This window comes from Xenopus tropicalis, chromosome 1, assembly GCF_000004195.4.
Source record: "Xenopus tropicalis strain Nigerian chromosome 1, UCB_Xtro_10.0, whole genome shotgun sequence".
Classification (NCBI taxonomy): domain Eukaryota; kingdom Metazoa; phylum Chordata; class Amphibia; order Anura; family Pipidae; genus Xenopus; species Xenopus tropicalis.
In genome coordinates, this window is record NC_030677.2 from 40,458,209 (window position 1) to 40,481,910 (window position 23,702).

Genomic DNA, 23,702 nt, shown 5'->3' on the forward strand with positions numbered 1-23,702 from the left:
CCTATAGTAACCAATAAGATGGTTTATTTTAAACAGTTAACTAGTAAATGTAACTTGCTTATTGGTTTCAATTGGTTACTGCTCTTGGGCAAACTTAGTGCCTTCTATTACCCAACACCCTGTACTGGTAATGACCAGGTTTAAATTGATGCCACTCTCACTGGTGTAACCTTGGCAGAAAAACCACCAGGTCAGAAAAATACAAACATCTATGCAGGCTCTTATATATAAGAAATAACCATATCCATAACTAATTTGATTGAGACATCTGCCAAGGCTTATATGTTCTCCAAGTCCTTGCTACGGCATTTGCTCTTCATGCTAAATATGAAGCAAAATCTGCCACCAAATGAAATTCCATCATGGAAATCAGACTTTGGGCCAGATTCAGTTAAATTAGAATTGGTTATCTCTTGGTTTATCACATGAAAACTCACGGATTTAATTCAAGGAGCAAATTTGAGGACTTACACACAGAATCATACAAGGCCGTACAAAACCATTGGCCCACATGGCGACCTTGGCAAACATACTTGGACACTTGGAAAACAGAATCACCCAATGATGCCACGGGTGCTGACTCTGCCTGACGGCGTCTAGAAAATAACCCTAAGGGCTAAGCAATCATTCAATGTAGTACCATAGATTAGTCAGACTTTGTATTTTGTATAACTTGTGCTCTTTGATGCTCTCCTTTCCAACGCCCTACTAGATATCCTTCCGTTTAGAACCACCCCCTTTTTCTCTTCCCACCACCCCCTGACAAAATAACCCAATCCAACAACCATCAGCCACCCCGACAACGGACCGCTTTATAATATTTGCTCTTTTGATTTTCTTATCTTTTGTCTATGCATATTCATACAAAAGGCGGTAGGAATTACAAAATCTTCCAAATCTATCTCAATATACCTACTATGCCTGTTATTCTTTAAAGAAATTCATTTATTGTCTTATTCAATGTAATGTTGGACTGTTTATAAAACCTAATAAAAATTTAAAAAAAAAAAAAAGATTTAATTCAAAAAAATGTTTCTCCAAATTCACTTCCAGTTTTTGCCATAGACTTCAACAACAAGATTCAATTTCAGATGCAATTAAATCCAGAAAAACTTAACTAAGTCTATGGGAAAAAATTTGGAACTCAATTTGGAGAAAAGTTTTTTCTCCTCCATAAGTTTTCACGTGATAAACCAAGAATTGAACCTGACCCATAGTCGGTTAGTGGGTTTTGTTCATGCATCTACATCTGACAGTCAATGTATTTCAATGAGAAGCCAAAGTCTGTCAGAAACCATAAGATTTTATCTTGTCGAATGCGGACGCGCATGCAGTTTTCCTTTCCAACAGGTATGTCATGTGGGATGGCAAAGCTACCATATAGTTTGCACATCAGATTTTTCTATCAGTCCCATTTATTTTTGAACCCGTGCAACTACATCTGAATTGTAGGATGCAATCTGTCGGACAAAATCTCCTGTGTAGTTTAGCTCTTACACCTCCAACTGTTCATATTGCTTTAAAAAGAATTTTACTAACATTATTCTGTCTATAGACCAACATTGATCTGTCACAGGTTGAATCAGTGTAGGCTTTGGAGTCCTGGTCACTGTAGCTTCAGACAAAATAAATGCAAGCAACTTCAATACAATTAAATAACTAAATTATTGGATAGCAGAGGAATGGTGTAATCTGTTATGGGTCTATGCTTTAAGGGTCCAGGGCTCTTAAAAAACACACACAAATCAAGCTGCAGGCCAGGAAGTTACTTTTACCTGTGACATACATTGACTTCAGCTTCAGTTTTTTTTCTGCTCAAAACAAAGCAATTTCTTTCAAGAAGGGGATGAATTCTTCTGCCTCCCATATCTTTCATATTCACCACCCTTGATTTTTCTAACACTGTCTTCATAAATATGACCTTTAGTGTTTTGTCAAATAGCAGGCTGGATAAACCATTCATACCTCTGGCATATAGGAAGGCATGAAAGATCAAAACTTTGAGCTCACCAGCCTACTCCTTAGTAAATGCTACTACAGGTATAGGATCCCTTATCCGGAGACCCGATATCCAGAAAGCTCCAAATTACGGAAAGGCCGTCTCCCATAGACTCCATTATAAGCAAATAATTCTAATTTTTAAAAATGATTTCTTTTTTCTCTGTAATAATAATACAGTACCTGTACTTGATCCCAACTAAGATATAATTAATCCTTATTGGGAGCAGAACAAGCCTATTGGATTTATTCAATATTTAAATGATTTTTAATAGACTTTAGTTATGGAGATCCAAATTATGTTAAGATCCCTTATTCGGAAGTCCCCAGGTCCCAAGCATTCTGGATAACAGGTCCCATACCTGTACTTACAGTACATAACATAAGTCCCTGTTGCTGCCATCCTGGGCCATAAAACAACCATGTATACTGACAATTACGCCTCTTCAACTGCACATATATGTTGTCGCTGCCTCATACCAATAAGCATGGCAATTTTCGAGACAAGTGTTCTTTAAAAAAACCAACAACAGCATTATTCTACATTTACAAATGTGATTTTCAGCCTCACTTAATATTGAAGATTTAGTTGCACGTCATCATTTTATGTACTTGCAATGAAATCTAAGACACTCATATATCAAAGGGTGAAGAGAAAATTATTCACAAATGCCTACAAAGCACAAGGAACATTGGTTATTTTGTAGATAATTTTCTTGTTGTTTGTCCTTGCTGAAACCTTAATTTCTTCTGTTACATTATGCTTCGACCTTAACTTATCTGACCCTGCACAAGTCTCTTATTTAGCAATATATGATCAAATACTGTATATGCTTTAGTGTGTATACACACAGGTATGGCACCTAAGTCTGCTAAAAATCATTTAAATATTGAATAAAGCCAATAGGCTTGTTTTGCCTCCAATAAGGATTAATTATATCTTAGTGTAGCCGCATATGTACATTTAAATACACTCTTTTGATTTGCACAGAAATCCCAGTGTTGGTGGTCTTTTTTTATATGATGTGTTATATTTTTACCGTGCACCTGGGTATTTAACTAAAGCGGTGTGCCACCCTCCTGGTAATATATATATATATATATATATATAAAATTGAGGCTGTTTGTACAAGGTATGTAGAGAATATGGTATTTAGCTTTAATAACTGTAAACACAGGGAACTTACTTCATTCCACAGCTGCAGTTCTTGTTCTTGAAGAGCATTTGATGACAGTGGGAAACCTGCAAGAGATGAATGGTGTCACCATGAACAGCACAGATATCACATAGAAGTTACTGCATAAAATAAAGGATATTTCCACAGATGAAAACTATTTTGTATAGGGCTTGTTTCCATGTAAAAAAAAAAGGTAATGTGAATATTACTATTCACATTGCTGCCTTTTTGTGAAAATATTGTGCTAACCTGTACATGGCCACCTGTGGTTTCTTTTCAAAGTAAAAGTATTTCTTTTTATACCTATATTTTTCCACAAATTAATGGAAAGTGAGACACAGATGTCTCTTTTTAGTTAACTAAAAGATTTGCATAAATGATGCCCCTTTGCCAGGGTTTGCAGCCAATTCTCTTGTGCCATTTCACTGTCACTGACATATTATACTATTTATCACACACTGTTACATGGCTCACACTTTATGTGTGCACTCATCCAATATTAAGTGGGAAAATTAAAAAAAATCATATATTTAATATAATCATAAACATAAAAAAATTCAGAAAAAAGGGACAAGAGCCATTGCCACTGACTAACATATGACTCAGACCACATTTGGATCGTGATTATTACTCACATATAATACAGCAATAAACAGTTTGTTGGCAAAATGCATTACACTTAAATTATTCTTTATTTTGCCTTTCCTTTCCTGCACAAACAATATATAAGAGGAATATATTAGCCACCTCCTCAGTGAACAACTGACATGGCAACTTGCATAAAGAAACCTTTCTTTATGGCTATGCCAGATTACAATACACCACTTGGACTGTCCATAAAGATATAATGGGTGAATCAGAATTCCTAGAAACTCAACATTGTGTTCATTTCCTAACATTACCAAGAAAACACAGACAAAATTATTTTAAGTAAATGCTATCCAGCTACTTAGAACTAAAAGACCAATCATATTTGGGATATGTAGTATCAAACAAAATAGTGAACATGTGGTCAAGGTTATAAGAGATTCTGTTCCAGTAAAAAAGGGGACATGTCACTCCAATAAAGAAATCCAAATCCTTTGTTATACTGTTAGTCAAGCTAAATGAACTTTATTTACACTGTATAAATTATATAAGTAGTGTTTCTCTCAGTCTTGACATTCACAATAACAGCAAGCACGCAGCTGCCATTTTGTGGACAAAGTTATTTAGAAAAGCTTTGTATCACCCCAACATCATTTGTATGTGCTATAATGGGGGGGGGGGGGGGCATAATGCCCATGTAAATGCTCAGGCTACACAGTTATAGACAGTGAGGAGGAAGGGGAAATGGAAGGAGTGCAGTGACATCTAGGAAGTGCTAAAAGTAATTGCCTGCCCTGCCTCTATACCTAAAGCATAGAGGCGGGGCAAGCAATATATGATTGACAGCAGAATTTTTTTATTTATGACAGGCATGGATGTTGTAATAGAAAAAGTAATAGAAATTGAGTTTCATGTTTAATTTGTACAGCTTTTTTATGTCTGGGTGACAGGTCTCTCTTTAAAATTTCACGCTTAACACACCTAAGATACAGGGAAATGTATAGGAGGCATAATATTTTACATACAGCAACATTTTGCCATCTTTAAGAGGAAATCTCTATCCATATACATACAAAAAGAATTCAGAATTAAAAAAATTGCAAAGAGGTTTCTTAAAATCAAGAGGACCCCAGGAATCACATTAAGTTAGTCAACATGGTGGAAGATTTGTTGTATTGGGTGCAATGATTTCTATGTCAGGGCATTTTTGACTTCTAAGCAAGAGACAGCTATAAGATCACAGGTCCAGGGTCCCTGTATAGGCTGAGCTTTATCTGGGCTGGTGGGAAGAGAGACTCTTATTTGATAACCTTTTTGAATGGGCAAAATACTGTAGATTGTGCAGTGATCATCTGGAAATGTTTGGATTTAATGACCAGCGAATTTGTTTGTGATGCACATTTCAGCATATGTTTTCATGAAGAATCATTGAGCAATACAGCTACAAATATGTAACTTATCACCAAAAGTCACCCGAAAAGATAAATAAAGTCTCTAAATAAGGCATACAACAAAGCCCTGTACACATAAAGATCTAAACTTCTGAGAATAAAGAATAAAGTGGGGTAAGACAGCAAGTCAGATAATAAGAAACTATGAAGCAAGTAATAAGAAAGTATGAAGTGTTGTATTGTAAGGTGAACACAAAGAGCTCAAAAAGGCAGTGCAAGACATATGTCATCTGTTAAACAAGCTGGAAAGAGTTGAAGAAATATATATATATATATATATGGAATTAAGGTATGTACATTCATACATGAATGTTCCAACAGTCATACATTTCCCATCACCCTCAGCTTGCATGCATCTGACTCCTCATGGTGGGAGATGTATAGTAACAACAACTGGTGCTTAGCGGTAGAAGCTTGCTGTTTAAACATAGCTGTAATATAGTAGAGTATGTACCACAGATATCTAATGTGCCTGTCTGCCCATCTCTCTGCAAGAGGAGATCCCATTCCAGGTATGAACCAAATCTGGAATGAATCTTAGTAATTTGCTGGTTACTTTAAAGAGCAACTAGATATGGACCTGATGATGGGATTAAAATGCCTATGTTTTTCTCTTATCCACACCCCCTCCAGGGGCTTCTCTGATGCTAGGAGTCCAGGGCAAATGCCTTTCCAAAGAACCATTCCTGAAATTGCCTTAAAGGATACTTAATGAGACAAGGTTCTTTCCTTCTATCCTGGTGGGACTTGTCACACCTTCAAGAAATCTGCGCTGAAATACTTAAGGGGATAATTATATCAGCTAAAGCAAAGGTATAAATCCCACAGAGTTAGTCTTAATTATGTTATTGCATATTATTGCCTGGAATATTCAAAAGATAATTACATAAGCACACAATAATATTATTAGCACAGTGATGTACTCCCTTCCTGGCATTATTCATGTGAACAGCTAACTCTAGTTCCATGGAAAAGCAAAAAAGATAAGGTGCTTTATTGCATCCTTTTTTTATATCTTCCATCAAAGATTGTGTACAGACTGTAAAGGGAAAAACTCCTGCTTTTCATAGTTAGAGTATATTATCATCTTCATACTCATATTATCCATGTTACTGGCATTTTATAGAAAAGTCTAGGGCACTGTATAGAACCACCCTATATACTTTACTGTAGCTTAATTTGTTATCATACAATGTATTTGCTATCCTGGCCCCCCTTATATTCACTCTTCAGAAAGGCGGTTATAACACCTTTGTTTTCAGGTTATACCCTGGGCCCAGGGTACTTGGATGTCACCATGGCTAAGACTGGAGGGGCACTGCAGTGCTACAACATTGTCTTTAAAAATCTATGGTTAAATAGCAACATGATATACAGAAAAAGGGTGGAAGCCTAGGGGACACATATACCAAAGCATTCTAGATGAGTTGGATTGAACTGCACTGCACACAAAACAAACTGAGTGAAAGACAGAACTGCAGTGCAGAGGCTAAAACGGTATTGAAACAGGGCTGGACAGCTGGGCAGCAAATAAATAAGAATTTAAGGTAGTGGTGCCAGATACACTAATATTGAGGATGTTGACGTTGCAGAAAAACTGCTGGATAAAGGGCTAGTCACCAAAGTAACAATCCAAGAGGTAAATTTTGAGAGAAAGACCCAATAGAAAATGGGAATGAACTGTACCAAAAAAAAAATGTTCAGGCAAACTGGGGAAAAGTTTTGGGAGTCTAGTAGCCAATATATAAATTAGAATAATTTTGTAGAAGTTTAAGATCAAGCTTTAGAGTCTAAGAGCCAATGAGAGCTGCGTGGAACTGCCTTTATTAATGATCTTACAACTGAAAATGTGCTGTAAATGTGCTGTAAATGTGCCCTATAAGGGGCTACCACTAAAGTCACTGGGCTACCACCAAAGTCACTGAGAGCCACTGAAAGCTGTTAATGGTGGTTTTCTGTCAGCAGAGAGATGCTCCTTGTGACATTAGCCTAAATCTAACTGTAATATACCTTTGTGGGCTGGTGACGAGCGTACTGCAACAGAAGAGTACCGAACATTTACCAAACAACAGTTTCAAGCAAAAACACAGAATTTAGCCAACATTCTGCTAAACTGAATTCTTGCCATCCACAAAAAGGAGAAAAACCTCTTAGGGCTCTGGCACACGGGGAGATTAGTCACCCGCGACGAACATGTAAGTCACCGGTGGGATGGCACACGCGGTGGCGCAATTTTGGCAAATCGCAGAAAATGCCTCGTGAGGCAACTTCGGCGATTTGCCGAAATCGCCTGCGCAGCGTGTACCATCCCACCGGCGACTTAAATGTTCGCCGGTGGTTAGTTCGGGGAGATTAGTCGCCCGTGACAAGGGAGATTTGTCGCGGGCGACTAATCTCCCCATGTGCCAGAGCCCTTATGGTGAAGACACATAGAGCTACTTGTAGCAGCTACTTGTCACGGCTACAAAAATAAACAATGCTGATATCGTGCTGATAATTGTCTCTACATATGTTTTAGCAGTGAAAATTCTCAGTATTGTCTATGGCAGGGTCGTTTCTGGCATTTTGTAGCCGTGACAAGAAGCTGCTACTAAGTAGCTCCGTGTGTCTTTGCCTTAGCCACTACAGTCATTTTAATCAATGTATATTAGAATATAAATATGTTTTTAGGGCATTCCCCTTATGAATGATTTAAAATGCTCCACAAATATGAGCCCTTATCCAGAAAAGAAAAGAAAGTTAACAACAAGTTGTGGTCCCAGAAGGTACTGTTAGGGCATTAAATTAAAATAAAACCTTCTAAATAAAAGGCATAGATTTAACCTGTTAACTTTTGCTCCAGTGAACCTCACTGACCCTCATTAGAATGTTGAAAAGAAAGGTACATATGGTAAGGCTGGAATAGAAAGATAAAACATTAAAGGTGTTGATTCCAGGATTTTCTCCCAATAGTTGCAGTTTTTGTGGAAAAGGCCTGAATCGTGGACCAAAGAGGACTAGAGTTAATGGACAGAGTTTAGGTGGATTAGAGGCAAGTCAACGTATAACTGGGTATCGCTGGCACAGATGAGGGCATATCCCAAGTGTCCTGTATTTTGTAATTGAAATGTTGGGATCTATGATCACACAACTGACTAGAAAATTGCCCTAACGTTGTTTTGTATGGAACACAAGCCATTCATCCACACAGTAAATAAAAAAGTACAAGCATGCCAGGCCTGTCCCTACAGAAGACAATCTTGTAGCGCTCCACTTCATTGAATCCTGACATGAAGTACATTAGCTTCAGGGCAGAAATACAGAAGGAGGTAAAGAAGGTAAAACGGGAATAAAATAATTCTGGTGGGAGGCAATGTGGATTCATTAACGTGATGCATTGCAGCCTCAGGTGCTTAATTCTTCATTTACTCTAAGCTGTTTTCATAGAGAGAGGTGATTGTGTTAATATAACAGTGTGTCGGCTATGAGAAAATGATCATGGCTTAATTGTATTGTAAAGCGATTTTCAGAGGTGTAGGCTGTCGCTATCCCACTCTGTATTTCATTCTTTGAGGGAGGTAAAGGACTTACTTATTAAAGCAAACTCCAGTATGGCTCATCATTTATAACATGTCTGTTAATGTTCACTGAAAAAGTGAAACTCCAGTGCTGATCTCCTGCTGTAAGGGTTTGACTATAGGTCATGTTTCCTCTATCTTCTCCTCTTCTCTCATCACTTCCAATTCCTGAGTTCAGTACATCTCCCAAGCTCCTGTCTGTCTCTAAAATTCCCTGCCAAAACAAGGCTCACCCCTTCCTTCCAAACCTTCAAACACACCCCAAAGTCCCACCTGTTCAGATAAGCATATTCAATGCACCCTGATCAATCAGAAGTCAATAAAGAATCACAAACATTAAGTTCACAACTATATCACTATATTGTGAATCCTCATGTTCTGTTTTACTCTATGACCCTTGTTTGTTATTTTAATACTTCCTAGGGAAGCTCTAAGCAATGATTTGGCGGGTCCATCTTGCAGACCTTTTCGTGACCATACTTATTTATAGTGATAAAACAAATCTGTTAAAAGTTATAAAGTTTGCACAAAGTCTAATAACCCATAACAACAATTTAGATATTTGCTTTCAGGCACCTCTGCTCACTGTTCCACTCCACCAGTTGTGATCTTAGTCCCAAGTCAATTTCCTACCTCAATATCAGAAACTGCCTTATACTGAGAGACTGCCTTTATCTTTTTGTATAATTCTATCTGCCTACAAATATAAATAGAAAAGGATTACATTTTAGAAAATGGAAATCTAAATTTTTTGGTTTAGATCCCCTTTAAGGTTCAGCAAAATGTCTGGCTATAATGAATGTATATAAGGTATATAAAAATAAATGTCCCTATAGTAAAATTAGATAAGAAGTTCATAGTGCCGTTCAGGGTTAATGGTTGGGTGGCCTCAGTTTGTCCTCTGTCAGTCTGTATTTTAATGTCCCAACCTAGTAAACTTTGCCAGATCAATTTTTCTTGCTTATATGTAATCCAGCATTTCCTGTCTCCTGCCTCTGACTGGTCTGTGATCTCTGGCGTCTTACTGATTATGTACTGATAACTCTCACCTCTCCTGCTGCCACAATCATTCTATTCTCTTCCTGTATGAGGGTTTGTGAAAATTATTGCTACTACTGATGCACCTACTTGCCAAGCTAGTACGGTTGCTACCCCAATCAGTGTACATGTGGATCATTTTATAATGTTTAAGTATCCTACAAAATCCACCTCCACTGAAAGGTGGATCAGCCATTGGCAAATATATATTAGATGCCAGGTTAGGTCTGGGACCTATGTTCCACATGGGACCCTTGTTACTTGCTAGAGGTCAGGTCACTGTACAAGTTCTCTAGGCAACTGGAGGTGAATGTACCAAAATTGCTTTTACAATAGAGTTAAAACTGCCCATTTTTGTTGGAAAACTGTATAATTTAATCTCCAATCCCCCAAATGTTACTGAACCACAACTCCTAGCATCCCTTGAGTTAAATCCTGACTCCCTTCACCTCAGTCCTGGATAAACATAGGCCAAACAAATTAGACTTTTGTTGGAAATATCTCCTACAGTTTAAAAATCCACGTTTACTTTTGTAATATAGAACAAACATAAACAAATATATGATTATGTTGTTGTTTTTACCACTTCTACTCAAGGAGAAGGAAAGTTACAATCACAGGGGGGTGCTCAAATGTAAGGACACCCCAGTGATTGATATCGCTTATCTGAAACCCCCAGCTGGTGCTTCTGGTTGGAGAAAACTGGGTCGGTCAGGGTGTACGCGAGTGAGCATTCCTTTTCCTCCTTTGGTCTTTGTGCATGTGCAGTAAAGTGAAAAGCCAAACTTTAACAAAAAAGCCAGCTTTTTCACTCAACTGCGCATGCACGGGCCCCGGGATAGCTGCAAAAGGAGAAGGAAGGTAGAGGATTGCTTTATCATTTGATTTAGCCTTTCCTTCTCCTTTAAAGATAGTGTAAACAAATATAATGAGCTCTGTATAAACCGCCTCCCCCTTTCTCTAATGGCTACCTATGTTTTAGGCTATAGATAAGGAGGAGTTAATTACACAAGGGTTGAAAAATGTTTAACTAACTTTTCCTTCTGCCACAATGGCTCTGAAAAACAAAAAGGCTGAATCTGTTTAAAATCAAAATGCTCTCAATTGCAATGTTCTTGCACTCTTAGTGGCAGCAATAATAGTCATTCTCCTTCCTGGGAAACAGACGCATTTCTGACAATGGAATTTTTTAAATTTCCTTTGCTACTCTGCAAGGCCACAAAAAGTTCTATTTTTTTTTTGGAGTGTAATCGTTACACCCCCAATTAGTGTCTCCAGTTTTACCTCACTACACTTTCCTATATAAAAACAAGGCAAGCGGCAAGACAAAACATTTTGCTGTGCATAACATTTTTACTGAAACTTTTTGAGGTTTTTAGATTAGCGCTATACAGAAATGTAGGCATTAAAGTCCCATTCATCCTACACCATTCTCCTACACCATTTATGAATCCAGCTCCACAGAAGCCAACTGCATTGTTACACAGCAATCACGGCAAAACAAGAGGCTTTACTTGTACAATTAATGTTCTGTATGAATGGCCGGCATCCTCATTGTCTTCTAGTAATTATAATTTTAAGTAGGATTAACTGGGACATAAATTATTAGGTACGTTCGGTTTAACTAAAATGATACACTTTTATTTCTTATTTTGTTTTCTGACTAAGCATTCACAGCACACCAGATATCCTAAAACAAAACAAAAAAGCACTGAATATTTTAGTGGCTGGAGCAGATGGCAAGCTGAATGCTTATCAGAGAAGGCAATGAAACTAATGTAGTTACGGTAGGAATGTTTGTGCGTGAGTAGCCAATGTACCCAATTATTAACCTATGCTGCTCAAGAACAGGATATAGATATTCAAAAAGGTTCAGCATGTTTTATTTTCTTTTCTTGCAGCTGTTCAGTATTCGGCATCTGCAAGTCATGCACTGGTGTTTTTGGGTACACATTGTGTGTGGTTGAACACGGGCAGTTACATGCTGTTCAGCACATGTCAATGTAATGTAAGTGTTAACTGATTGAATTCTGCCTGTGGGTCTGTAGCAAAGGGAGCAAGCACCAAAGCTAAACGTACACAAAAACTGGTCATGAACAATTTATTCTGTGTTTAGTGCTAATTCCCACTCCCTTGCAAACACGCAGGGCAGTATGGCTGCACAAATAAAACTGGAAAATATGGTAAGTTCATGTTTAAATGCCAGGGGGTATATAGCTTAATAAACATGAACTAACCTTGTTATATATCTAGGAAAAAAATGAGCAAAGTTTGCCAAGGTCTAGTATCCCATAACAACCATAATAGCTTTTAAACAGCAGCTCAATCAATACTACCAGCTGTTGCTATAGGTTACTAGACCCAAAGCACACGTTGCACATTTCATTGTGTAGTTTATGTCTTTCTTTATAGGAAGTTCTTTCGCTGCCACTTTTTTCTACTGCTTTAGAAATCATTCAGAGGCAAAGCAGAACTTTCCTCCATTTCTCGGTCTGTGTTTTTGTTTCTTATTTCTATCTGATACACTGAAGAGAATTAGAGCAAAACATTTTCTTTGAACCATTACCTTTTTTTGTCTTGGGAGTTATTAGATACGCTTGCTGGCAACGACATTATTTGGCACAGGGTTGGACTGGGGGGGGGGATGCAGGGCCCACCGGGGCTGCTGCCCCAGTGGCCCAGCACCTCCCCAAAGTGCCCCGCCGGCCACGTCCCCTGCACCCCCCACCACCCTCGCAATGCCCCCCTTACCCTCCTCAGGGCCCCCGCCACCTGCCTGACATCCTCCCCTGAACACGTGTAAGTGAAATGCATCGGGGAGGACACCGGCGGCCGGGGGAGTGGTAATAGGGACTGAGGTCTGTGCCTGTGCACTGGGTTTTTTCCCGGTATCCCGGTGGCCCAGTCTGACCCTGATTTGGCAAGAGAGATGCTGCGTGAAAGGGCGATTATTGCAGGCGAAGCTGTCTAGCTGGGTAGCGGTTTCAGCTGTGTTCCAGGGACTGCTATGGCCTGATGCAGCAGCCATGGTTTGGCCTCCCTTTTTCCACCCTGTGCTTACCTCTTTAGTGCTAGAATGAGTTAAGTTGGAAAAATCGCTAGTGAAAAGAGCTCTCAAGTGCTCTCTGCACTAGAAGAGACAAATTTTACAAAAATGATGCAGCTTTAAGCCACTCTAGAAACCTGCTGCTTACTGATGCCTGAGGTAAGGTTCTTACTTTGCCTAATGGCAGGATCATCCTAGTTTGCAGGTTTGGGTTAGGTGAAGATTCACCTGCCTGACCCAGCTCAAGTATCTGGCTCAGGGGCACAAGAAAAGCAGGAAGCAGGACGTATTTGCTTGTTAACTGTTTAAAAGCAAATATCTTATTGGTTGCTTTACATTACTGCATCTGGGAAAACGTTGTACCTGGACAGTTGAAAGCGAATGTGTAAATTGGAGTTTGAATAAAGTTTAGTATTCTGGTGAATCTTTTGTGAATCTATCCATTAGGGAATATTATAGCATTATAAAAGAAAGAGTGCCTTGCCAATCCTGTCCCCTCCAAAAAACTGACCATACTGCTGTATATTTCTACTGCATTCCTTTAGTTTACTCCTGCATTAAAAGTACTAAATCACATGAAAAATGGAGTAATTTTAAATGAAATCATGCACTCAGCCAGGCAATTTGCATTTATCAGATGTGTTTCTGATTTCAGTGATCCGGAATCCTCAACCCACACGGCTAAACCTATTGCCAGAGGATATCAGCATAACTGCAAATATGTTTAAATATGGTGTAAGGTTTAATCATCATGCTATGTCTTATTAGATTTGAAGCAATCTAGAGGGGCATTAAATAATCTGCAAAGTGTCACTGCCCAGTGAAATTAATTCATAAGCACTACTGGTAGCATAATAACCTGTATTATCATTTCTTTCATATGCTTTACCCTTCTACTCGGTCTTTCTCTCTCCTCTCTCTTTTGCAATGTATAATCCTTTCTGTGATCACTCATAAAGTACATTTCACTTTATAACCATTGCTTCCTTTTCTGCTTCTTTTCTGCCCTTCTCTTAAGCATTCCATATGTCATCCCACACAACTTTCCTTCTGATTCTCCTTCCATAGGTGTGTTAAAGGGAATTATCCTGCTTAAAGGGGAATTCTATACCCTTCAATATGAACATGATTTGTGCAGTTTATTGCTTAATAAAATAAATTGTTAGGCTTTTGTTATTACTTTTTATTCTGCTGAACATGGCATACATTGAAAGCTGTTTCAGTTTTCAATTTTCTTGTTCTTGTGAACAACTAGAGGAGGAGAAGGCAGTTTTTCAGGTTAGCACAGTGCACAGATAAATCCATACATAAGGAGAGAGCAGGGGGTTGGTTACACAAAGTTTATTATGTCTGTTTAAACCAATTCAGCTGTAAGGCTAGTGGCAAACTAGGCATTTTCTCCACTTGTGTTTCCGCTCCAATCCAATTGGCCTGTGAGTGCACACACTATGTGGATCAGACTTTTCTCTGTGTATCTATGCTGGTGGAGAAATATCCTAGTGTGCCACTAGCCTAAGTGTAAAAACAAAACAGTTCTCAGTTGAAATAAAGTGGGCAGTTGAAAATAGGTTTAAATTGCCACATATTTATTCCCTAGACAGTTGCAATGAAGGCTTTATTCAGTACAGTAAGAATGCAGCTGCTGGGCAGGGCATAGAGTTCTAATATGTGCAAAGGTACCTGGGTAACTTGCTGTAGGATCTAGTTGCACATAAAGCCACTGATTCTCATGGCATCACCAAAATGGTACCTTACCCATAGGATTCTATGATGCACATGTGATATGTCCCCACTTTCAAGGGTGAGCTGTTTGAATTGACCTCTTGAGAATGAAGTATGTTAACTAGTTAACTGCCATAATGGTTTGTTATAAGATGCCTTCACATTCAGATTTGCTTGCACTTATATATAATATCAATTTATGCTTTTAATAACATTAAGGCAGAAGCAGTTAGTTAGTTAGAATACAAAATCAAGGAGATTCCTCAATTCCAACAAGAACAACTAGAACAAGGTGTAATGAAAAAATGACTTTCACGCTCATGTTCATTACTAGGTACTCCCATTAATTTAATGCCAGCCCTAGACGCTTTAAATGTTGCCATAGTATGTCTCACAAGTCACAATGGTGTTTAACATTCCTCATCCCGAAAGAACCAAGGCTGTGTCCCCATCATTACATCTTTCTTTCTCCGTCATCCAGTAGCTGCTGTTACTACTCAGGGAAAGGGTTAAAAATGCCCAGCAGCACCAGTTGACAGGTTGAAAATCCCTATTTATCTTATGTATAAGGAGCATAAAGTATTAATTTGGAGAATAAATAAACTGAAAGCAACAGTGACCTGTTCAGTGAAAGAAAAGAAGTTCAAAATCTGCATCCCTCCAGTTGCGGAACAAGTCCCAGAACTGTGAAAGCATGTCTGTAGTTCGCCAGCTGTCATTAAAATACAACCTTCCAGTATGGTGAAAGTATATCTGCTGCCCTCCAGCTGTAGTTAATGTACAAGTACAAGCAACTGATTCTGGGAGCTGTAGATCAACAAGTGCTAAGAAGATGTAGATTGGACATCCCTGTTTAACAAAAAATGACAGAGCTGGCAGCTCAGTGAGTAAACCCACAGTGTAGCAGCTGAATATGAACCCACAATACATCCCATACCTATTTTTGTCTATTTGTGATTAAACAGAATCATGCTTATTTAAATATATACTGCTTCCTCAATGCCCCCCTTTGAAAAATGCATAACAGGTACAGGTATGGGATCTGTTATCCAGAATGCTTGAGATCTGGGATATGCCCAAGTGCAAGGTACTGTTTTATTGTTACAAAGAGAAAGAAAACCATTTTTTACAATTTGAATTATTTGAAAAGGAGTCTATGGGAGATGGTGTTTCCATCATTTGGAGCTTTCTGGATAACAGGTTTCCAGATAATGGATCCCATACCTGTATATCATTAAGGTACTTTAAATTACTCTTATTTGGAAAAGCATGTCAGAAAACAGAGCTATAGGGGCATACAAGCATGGGATTCATTATCTGGAAACCTTTTATCCAGAAAGCACAAAATTACAGGAAGGTTATCTCCCACAGACACCTTTTTCATCAAATAACGCAACATTTTAAAACATATTCTCTTTTTCTCTGTAATAATAATAATAAAATGGTACTTGATCCCAAGTAAATAAATTCTTATTGTAGGCAAAACAAGCCTTTGGAGTTAATTTAATGTTTACATTTATTTTTAACTAGACTTAAAAGTACGGAGATCCAAATTATGTAAAGACCCCTAACCGTAAAACCCCAGGTCCCAAGCATTCTAGATAGCAGGTTCCATACCTATCCCTGTATGTCTATGCAATGTAATTTGTACAATACTTTAAATTTGTGGACGATAAGACACTTAAACAACCTCGGAAAATATAAAATCCAGGAAGCCAGACGCGGTTTGCTGTGACTGCAACGTCTTGGGCACAAGGGGGTTAAAATACAACCCTATTCTTAAACTGAAATGCTTCCACTTTTTCATATACACCGGTGCCCCATTTGGTGCAAAGTTTATTGTAGATTCAAACTGTAATTAGTTAATTTCATCTCTTGAGACATTAGTGAGAATGTATTCCCAAAGAGGACATTATTATTATTATTATTATTATTATTATTATTATTATTAAAACACACACTTCTATTGAATGAACAAAAAGGAATGTAAATCAAAAAGAGGGACAATATTAGTGACTAATTAGTGTCTGCCCACCATTGCTTCTAATAATTTCATTGTAACCATGTGTCCCTTGCCAGTTTCTTTAATGCATTGCATTTTAATGACCATAAGATGCAGAAACCAGATTATGGGCAAACACAGGAAAGAAGGTTTCTCCATGTGTTTATGTAGAGGTCAGAGGGTTGGACTGATTGCTAGCCATATATTACAACACCAAATGCCAGTAATGGTAGAGGACAATTTCATATACAAGTATGGGATCCATTATTCAGAAACCTGTCATCCAGAAAGCTTCAAATTATGGGAAGACCATTTCCCATAAACTACATTTTAATCAAATAATTCATCATTATAAAACAGATTTCCTTTTTCACTGTAATAATAAAACAGTACATTGTACTTGATCCCAACTAACATATCATTAATCCATATTAGGGGCAAATCAATGCTAAATGAGTTTATTTAATGTTTAAATCCTTTTTAGTAAACTAACACGTCGTGAACATTCTGTATAACAGGTCCCATTCCTGTACTATATCTCAATCAGAAACTGATAAGGAAATAATATTGCATGATGAAAAGTTGTTATAGTGAGAAAAAGTAAACAAGGAATATGAAAAATGTTAAATTCTGTCACAATGAGAATTTTCGCCTAAGATAAAATTACATTTCTAAGCAACTTTCCAGTATACATTATTTCAGTGGCTCTAACATTATTTGTAAATATAAGTGCTATTTAACGCTGTGTGTCCCTGTCTCTTCTCTGTCGTAGTGGTTCTGCCTTTTGAAACAATGTAGCAGTAGCCAGATGTTTTACAGACCTGCGAAGAAGCACGCACGGCTGAATTCTACTACATTGTTTCAAGAGACAGGACCAGCAGTGCAGATACAAACTGCTTTTATTTGCAGTTTTATCCATAATTAATGTATTCTATAAAATTGCTTGAAATTACATTTATTTTAATGTTTTTATGTTTCTATTAAAGTGTTTAAAGTGTTGCTTTCCAGCTTGGCTGAGCTTAAGCAGTCTTGAAAGGTTCTGTAGTTCAGACAGCTGAAATTGTGCATGATAAAGAGAAGTTATAGAGTGTTTAGCAGCACAGACATGGAACAAAGCATCAGTTGCTTGGCACAAAGCTGAGCCACACAGTACTTACACGTGTTGCTGATGTGAAGACTAAAAGAAATAGCTTACCTTTACAGCTGGCAGCCCAAGATACCAAGAGGATGGCAAAAAGCAGCCAGGAGGGAGGCTGCCATTTGAAGCTGTGCAGCTGGGGGCAACTCTGTGGTGTTCCTATATTGGCAGCATATTGCAGAGCAGGCAGTTTGTTGCACCGGTTTGGAGCCAGCATAACTTCCTAGCAAAGCTGTCCCTGTGCTGTAAGGAGGCTTGGCAGGGAGGAGGAAGATTTCCTTGTTACAGTGCTTGCTTGGAGTCCCTGCAATCTTCCCACCTGCCTGCAGTTATCACTGCTGCTCCTCTGGCTGCTCCGCACTTTTATAACCCAACCACAAGGCTGCAGATGAAGGTGGAGGAGCCCAGTCGCACAGTCAGAATGCGTCATTAGCAACTTCTCTCCCACACTCCTGCCTTCATCATGCTGTGTGCATCAGTGCCAGACCCAGCCATAGGCTTCCCTCTAATTACCAGCATCCTGACAAGTGCCTTTTGTTTCAACTATAAAATTTGGGTTTGTGGGTGCATTTTGTGGGGATTCAATTGTTAGCATTGGCGATCAACAAATAACACAACTGGGCTGTTATTCAGTCAAAGGAATAGTATTGGCTTTTTTAGTTAGTATCTAGAGTTTCTAGGGCAGTGATACCTAACCAGTGGCTCGGGGGCAACATGTTGCTCACCAACCCATTGAATGTTGCTCCCAGTGGCTTCTAAGCAGGTGCTTATTTTTGAATTTCTGACTGGAAGACCGGTTTCAGTTGTATAAAAACCTAGTGTAATGCCAGTCTACATGGGGGCTACCAAATAGCCAATCATAGCTTTTATTTGCCAACCCCCTGAACTATTGTGATGTTTGTGTTGCTCCCCAAAACTTTTGCCATTTGAATGTGGCTCACACGTATAAAAGGTTGGGGACTCCTGTTCTAGAGCTTTAACTTTTGGCCTATGTGAGCAATATAAATAGAAACCTTTTACCATTTGTATATATTAAATGGGAATTATTACCTTCTCAGTTGTAGGTGTTGGTAAAAGGTTTGGTTTAGTTTTCTTGTATTAATGACAGTTACAGATGTGCATACATTAACTTGCCATTAGTATTATGAATGCTTACTTCTGCAGACTGGTGAAATGATTGGAAATACTGTTCTCACTTATAAAGGTATGGTACACTGTACCTGTTATCCAGAATGCTTGGGACCTGGGGTTTTTCAGAAAAGGGCTCTTTCTTTAATTTTGATTTCCATACCTCAAATTTTCTTAAAAAAATCATTTCAATGTTAATTAAACCCAACTGGATTGTTTTGCCTCCAATGAGTTGGGATCAAGTACAATGTACTATTTTATAATTACAAAGAAAAAGGAAATCATTATTTGATTACAATGGAGTCTATGGGAGATGGATGTATTTCATTTTATTGGTACTTTCTATTTATTTACAAGGCTGCTGTGTATAGTAGGTTCCCATGGACAATTTAGAAGCACAATTTCTACTTTTTCTTACTTTTTGTTAAATTGGTGAGTTGCAAGTAATTATTTGATTACAATGTACTGTATGGGAGGTTTCCTTCCTGTAATTTTGAGCTTTCTGGATAACAGATCCTATACCTGTACATGCTGCAATATAAGAGACCAGGCCATTCTTTATACAGAATTGGGCTCTTCACCCAAAAACTAATAAGTAATTCTAAGCATCTTTCCATTATACATTCAGTACATTTTGTCATTGTTTGTTAATGCAATTGTAGTTTAAACCAGTGTTTGATCACCCCCTCTCTGGCTCTGTATTCTGGCTTTTGCCACATTGTTTCCAGGTTTAAGATTGTGCTGTGGGAAATACACGCTCCATAGCAACATTCTTTTTATCACAGAGCTCCCTTAACTTGTCCATTTAAGCAGCAGGGAAATAGGACCATTAGTTACATATACAGTATATACAGTATATTTTCCCTCTTTGGTTTAACCCTTTAGTCAGCAGCTTTTATCAATATGTGAAATGTATTATAAAAAAAGTACATTCAAGTGTCTCCCAGTAACATCCCTACTTTTTCATCATGCTAACTAACTGCCTTCCTCATCCTCTGTTCCCCCATGCACCCACCCTGTTCCCCCATGCACCCACCCTGATCGGAGGAGATATGATAAGTAATGGGAAAGGCTTGGGGAGGAGTTGGGCAAAAAGCACGAAAGAAGGGACGCTGCTGCCAGACACTTATGGCTGTGATGGTGTTTTTGTTCACTACACAATCATTTGCTTATGCTGAGCCCCCAGCCTGTACCTCCAGGAGCTGAGCTCCTCAGTTCCATTCCCACAGAGCAATATCCTCATGCATGGAGTTTGCATGGGTTTCCTCTTGGTGCTCCCATAGTCCAAAACATATTCATAGGTTAATTGGCTGCTAACGAAATTGCTTATTGTTCATGTGCGTGCCAGAGGTAGGGTAATTAGATGGCAAGAGCCACTGGGGCAGGATGTCATGTGACTCACTTGTGCCTATTTATTATCCTTTACTAATACAGCTCTGACCTATTACACAGCAGAGATTGTTCATCACTTACATTAGTCCTTGCCCAGTGCAGCTAACAATCTAATATCACTATTACATTCTCTAGGGTCAATTTAATCAGGAGACAGTTAACCTGCCTATATGTTTTTTGGGTGTTGGTGGAAGTTCACCCAGACAGTGAGTAAGAGATCATAATACCTGCAATGCAGCAGTGCTTACTACTGAACCACCATGCCCAGTGTATTGGCATTGCATACTGTGGCCTCACCATACATTTTCACCTGCAGTTATGTGGATGGAAATCAGCAACCCATCTTTATTAACCAAGTGGATGTCTCAAGCTTCTGTAGGTACATTGCTCATTCATTGTTTAGAAACAGTAGAGAAGTATATGGGACAGTCCAGATTTTAAACCACTGGCACAAGGACCACAGCAGTTTTCCAAATGTTTCAAAATACCAATGAGTGTGCAGTCTGCATCATAAAAAGCTAGTCTGAAGGTAAACTGGCCCTTTAACCTGTAGCCTGGCCAGTCTAACAATGGGTTACTGCATAAACTATTGGAAGCTCTTCCTATCCAAAATAGCCGCTCAGAAATTTTTCAATGAATCATAGCTCCAAACAAGGGCTGATCTCTGGGTCGCAAGTTCAGGGAGCAATGCAAGAAGAACCCCAGGTTTAGCGACCCATAACAACCAAGGCAATCAAATGACTGCTTTTAAACAGGTGACCAGTAACTACGACCCGCTAATTGGTTCCTATGGGTTTCTATACTTAAAATAAATATTTATTACAATACCCCAATAATGCCTGTATTAGGGATACAATTATCCCAGTAAATCAGTGGGCTCTAAGGGTTCTTGCTAATATTTAATTTAGCTCAGTGGAGAATATTGCAGAGAAAATAACAATATCGGACAATTCATTTACAGTCCACTTACAGACCTGATAACAAGGGACCTGAGGAAATACATTTCAATTTTAACTAAATGTAAACTGAAATTTTCACTGCACTTGACTTTTTATTCCACCTCCTTATTTTGTCATGGTATCAACTTTTTTAAACACCACCTCTCTTCCCCCCACTCAATAAAACCCAACGGTCCTTCCTTTCTGTAGTGAATGTTTATATAATTAGCTCAAATGGTTTATGTAATTAGATATGATTTAACTACATTATACATAACAATTCTTTTTGAGGGATTCTCCGGTGTAGTGACATCCCACCTGTGCCGTGCACACATCTCACCATTCACCAACAATCAGTATAGGGGCACAGGGGGAGCTGTCAGCGAGGGTTGCAGTTTCCTAGGTTAAACACCCCTTTACTGGTTTTAGAAATGCAGTTAATCAACTTACTGTTATATTTTATCCCAAAGCACATGCAGAGAAAATGGTATTTTATCCTCTCTAAACCACAGTGCCAAGCTTTATAATCATAATTAGTGCTTTTCTCTGCTTGACAGTTTTGCTTTGGAAAGCTGAATAAATGTATTTCTGGAGTACTTACAACTAATAAGTTTGCTTTTAGCGGTAAAGAGGTGCACCCATATCTCTCACTTTATTTGAAGAACGTACTATAATGTAATAGAGATGGCTAATAAGCAGGTGTAACTCACTATCACAAGGGTGAAACCACACAGCAGGCATGAGCTACCTGCCCCAATCTGGGGGAATAAGGGATATATGGGATTTAAGGAAAGAAAGAAAATGTTGAGAAATTGAAAAAATCTCTAGAAATATTGGAAAACAAAATAAATAAGGAGACTCTGTACGAATGAGAGTATTTACATAGTAACATAGTAACATAGTAAGTTGGGTTGAAAAAAGACATACGTCCATCAAGTTCAACCATAATGCCTATATATAACCTGCCTAACTACTAGTTGATCCAGAGGAAGGCAAAAAACCCCATCTGAAGCCTCTCTAATTTGCCACAGAGGGGAAAAAATTCCTTCCTGACTCCAAGATGGCAATCGGACCAGTCCCTGGATCAACTAGTACTAAGAGCTATCTCCCATAACCCTGTATTCCCTCACTTGCTAAGAATCCATCCAGCCCCTTCTTAAAGTTATATAATGTATCAGCCAGCACGACTGATTCGGGGAGGGAATTCCAGAACCTCACAGCTCTCACTGTAAAAAATCCTTTCCGAATGTTTAAATGGAACCTCCCTTCTTCTAAACGGAGTGGGTGCCCTCGTGTCCGTTGGAAGGACCTACTGGTAAATAAAACATTAGAAAGGTTATTATATGATCCCTTTATATATTTATACATAGTTATCATGTCACCTCTTAAGCGCCTCTTCTCCAGTGTAAACAGACCCAACTTGGCCAGTCTTTCTTCATAACTGAAACTTTCCATACCCTTTACCAGCTTAGTTGCCCTTCTCTGGACCCTCTCTAACTCAGTAATGTCCCGTTTGAGCACTGGAGACCAAAACTGAACAGCATATTCTAGATGGGGCCTTACCAGCGCTCTGTAAAGGGGAAGAATAACCCCCTCCTCCCGTGAATCTATACCCCTTTTAATACAGCTCAAAACCTTGTTTGCCCTTGCAGCTGCTGCCTGGCATTGCTTGCTACAGCCAAGTTTATTATCTACAAGGACTCCAAGGTCCTTCTCCATTATGGATTTGCCTATTGCAGTCCCATTAAGGGTATACGGGGCTTGCATATTTTTACATCCCAGGTGCATGACCTTACATTTATCCACATTAAATCTCATCTGCCACTTAGCTGCCCAGATTGCCAGTTGGTCAAGATCCTGCTGCAGGGATGTCACATCCTGAATAGAATTGACTGGTCTGCAGAGTTTTGTGTCATCTGCAAACACTGATACATTACTCATAATACCCTCCCCTAAGTCATTTATGAACAAATTAAACAAAAGTGGACCCAGTACAGAACCCTGAGGGACCCCACTGAGGACCTTATTCCAAGTAGAGAATGTACCATTAACAACCACCCTCTGTACCCGATCCTGTAGCCAGTTTCCTATCCATGTGCAAACGACTTCACTAAGACCAATAGACCTTAGCTTAGAAAGCAGTCGTTTGTGGGGAACGGTATCAAATGCTTTCGCAAAATCCAAATAGATGATATCTACTGCAACCCCACTGTCCAGCTTCTTACTTACCTCATCATAAAAAGCAATTAAATTGGTCTGACATGACCTGTCCTTCATAAAGCCATGCTGATTACTGCTCATAATGGCATTCTCCACTACATAATTTTGAATGTGATCCCTTAACAAGCCTTCAAATAACTTGCCCACCACGGATGTCAAACTTACAGGCCTATAATTGCCAGGCTGAGATCTTACTCCCTTTTTAAATATGGGAATGACATTCGCCTTCTTCCAATCCCTAGGTACCATACCTGATGAAAGAGAGTCTGAGAATATCAGAAACAAGGGCCACTGCAATTCTGCCCC

General features: G+C 38.7%; 1 protein-coding gene across 2 annotated transcripts in view; it reads right to left on the minus strand.

Annotated features, from left to right (window-relative positions):
• The window catches only part of nmu (neuromedin U), a 33,087-nt gene extending 15,020 nt beyond the window's left edge, over positions 1-18,067 (minus strand). For both annotated transcript variants that reach the window (XM_004911468.3, XM_031895406.1), the window contains exons 1-2: positions 17,776-18,067; positions 3,186-3,241 (exon numbers count right to left, since the gene is read on the minus strand). In XM_004911468.3, the coding sequence (XP_004911525.2) occupies positions 3,186-3,241; positions 17,776-17,935 (216 nt within the window). In that variant the 5' untranslated portion in view covers positions 17,936-18,067. The remainder of the gene's footprint in view (positions 1-3,185; positions 3,242-17,775) is intronic.
• Positions 18,068-23,702: the final 5,635 nt, after the last annotated feature.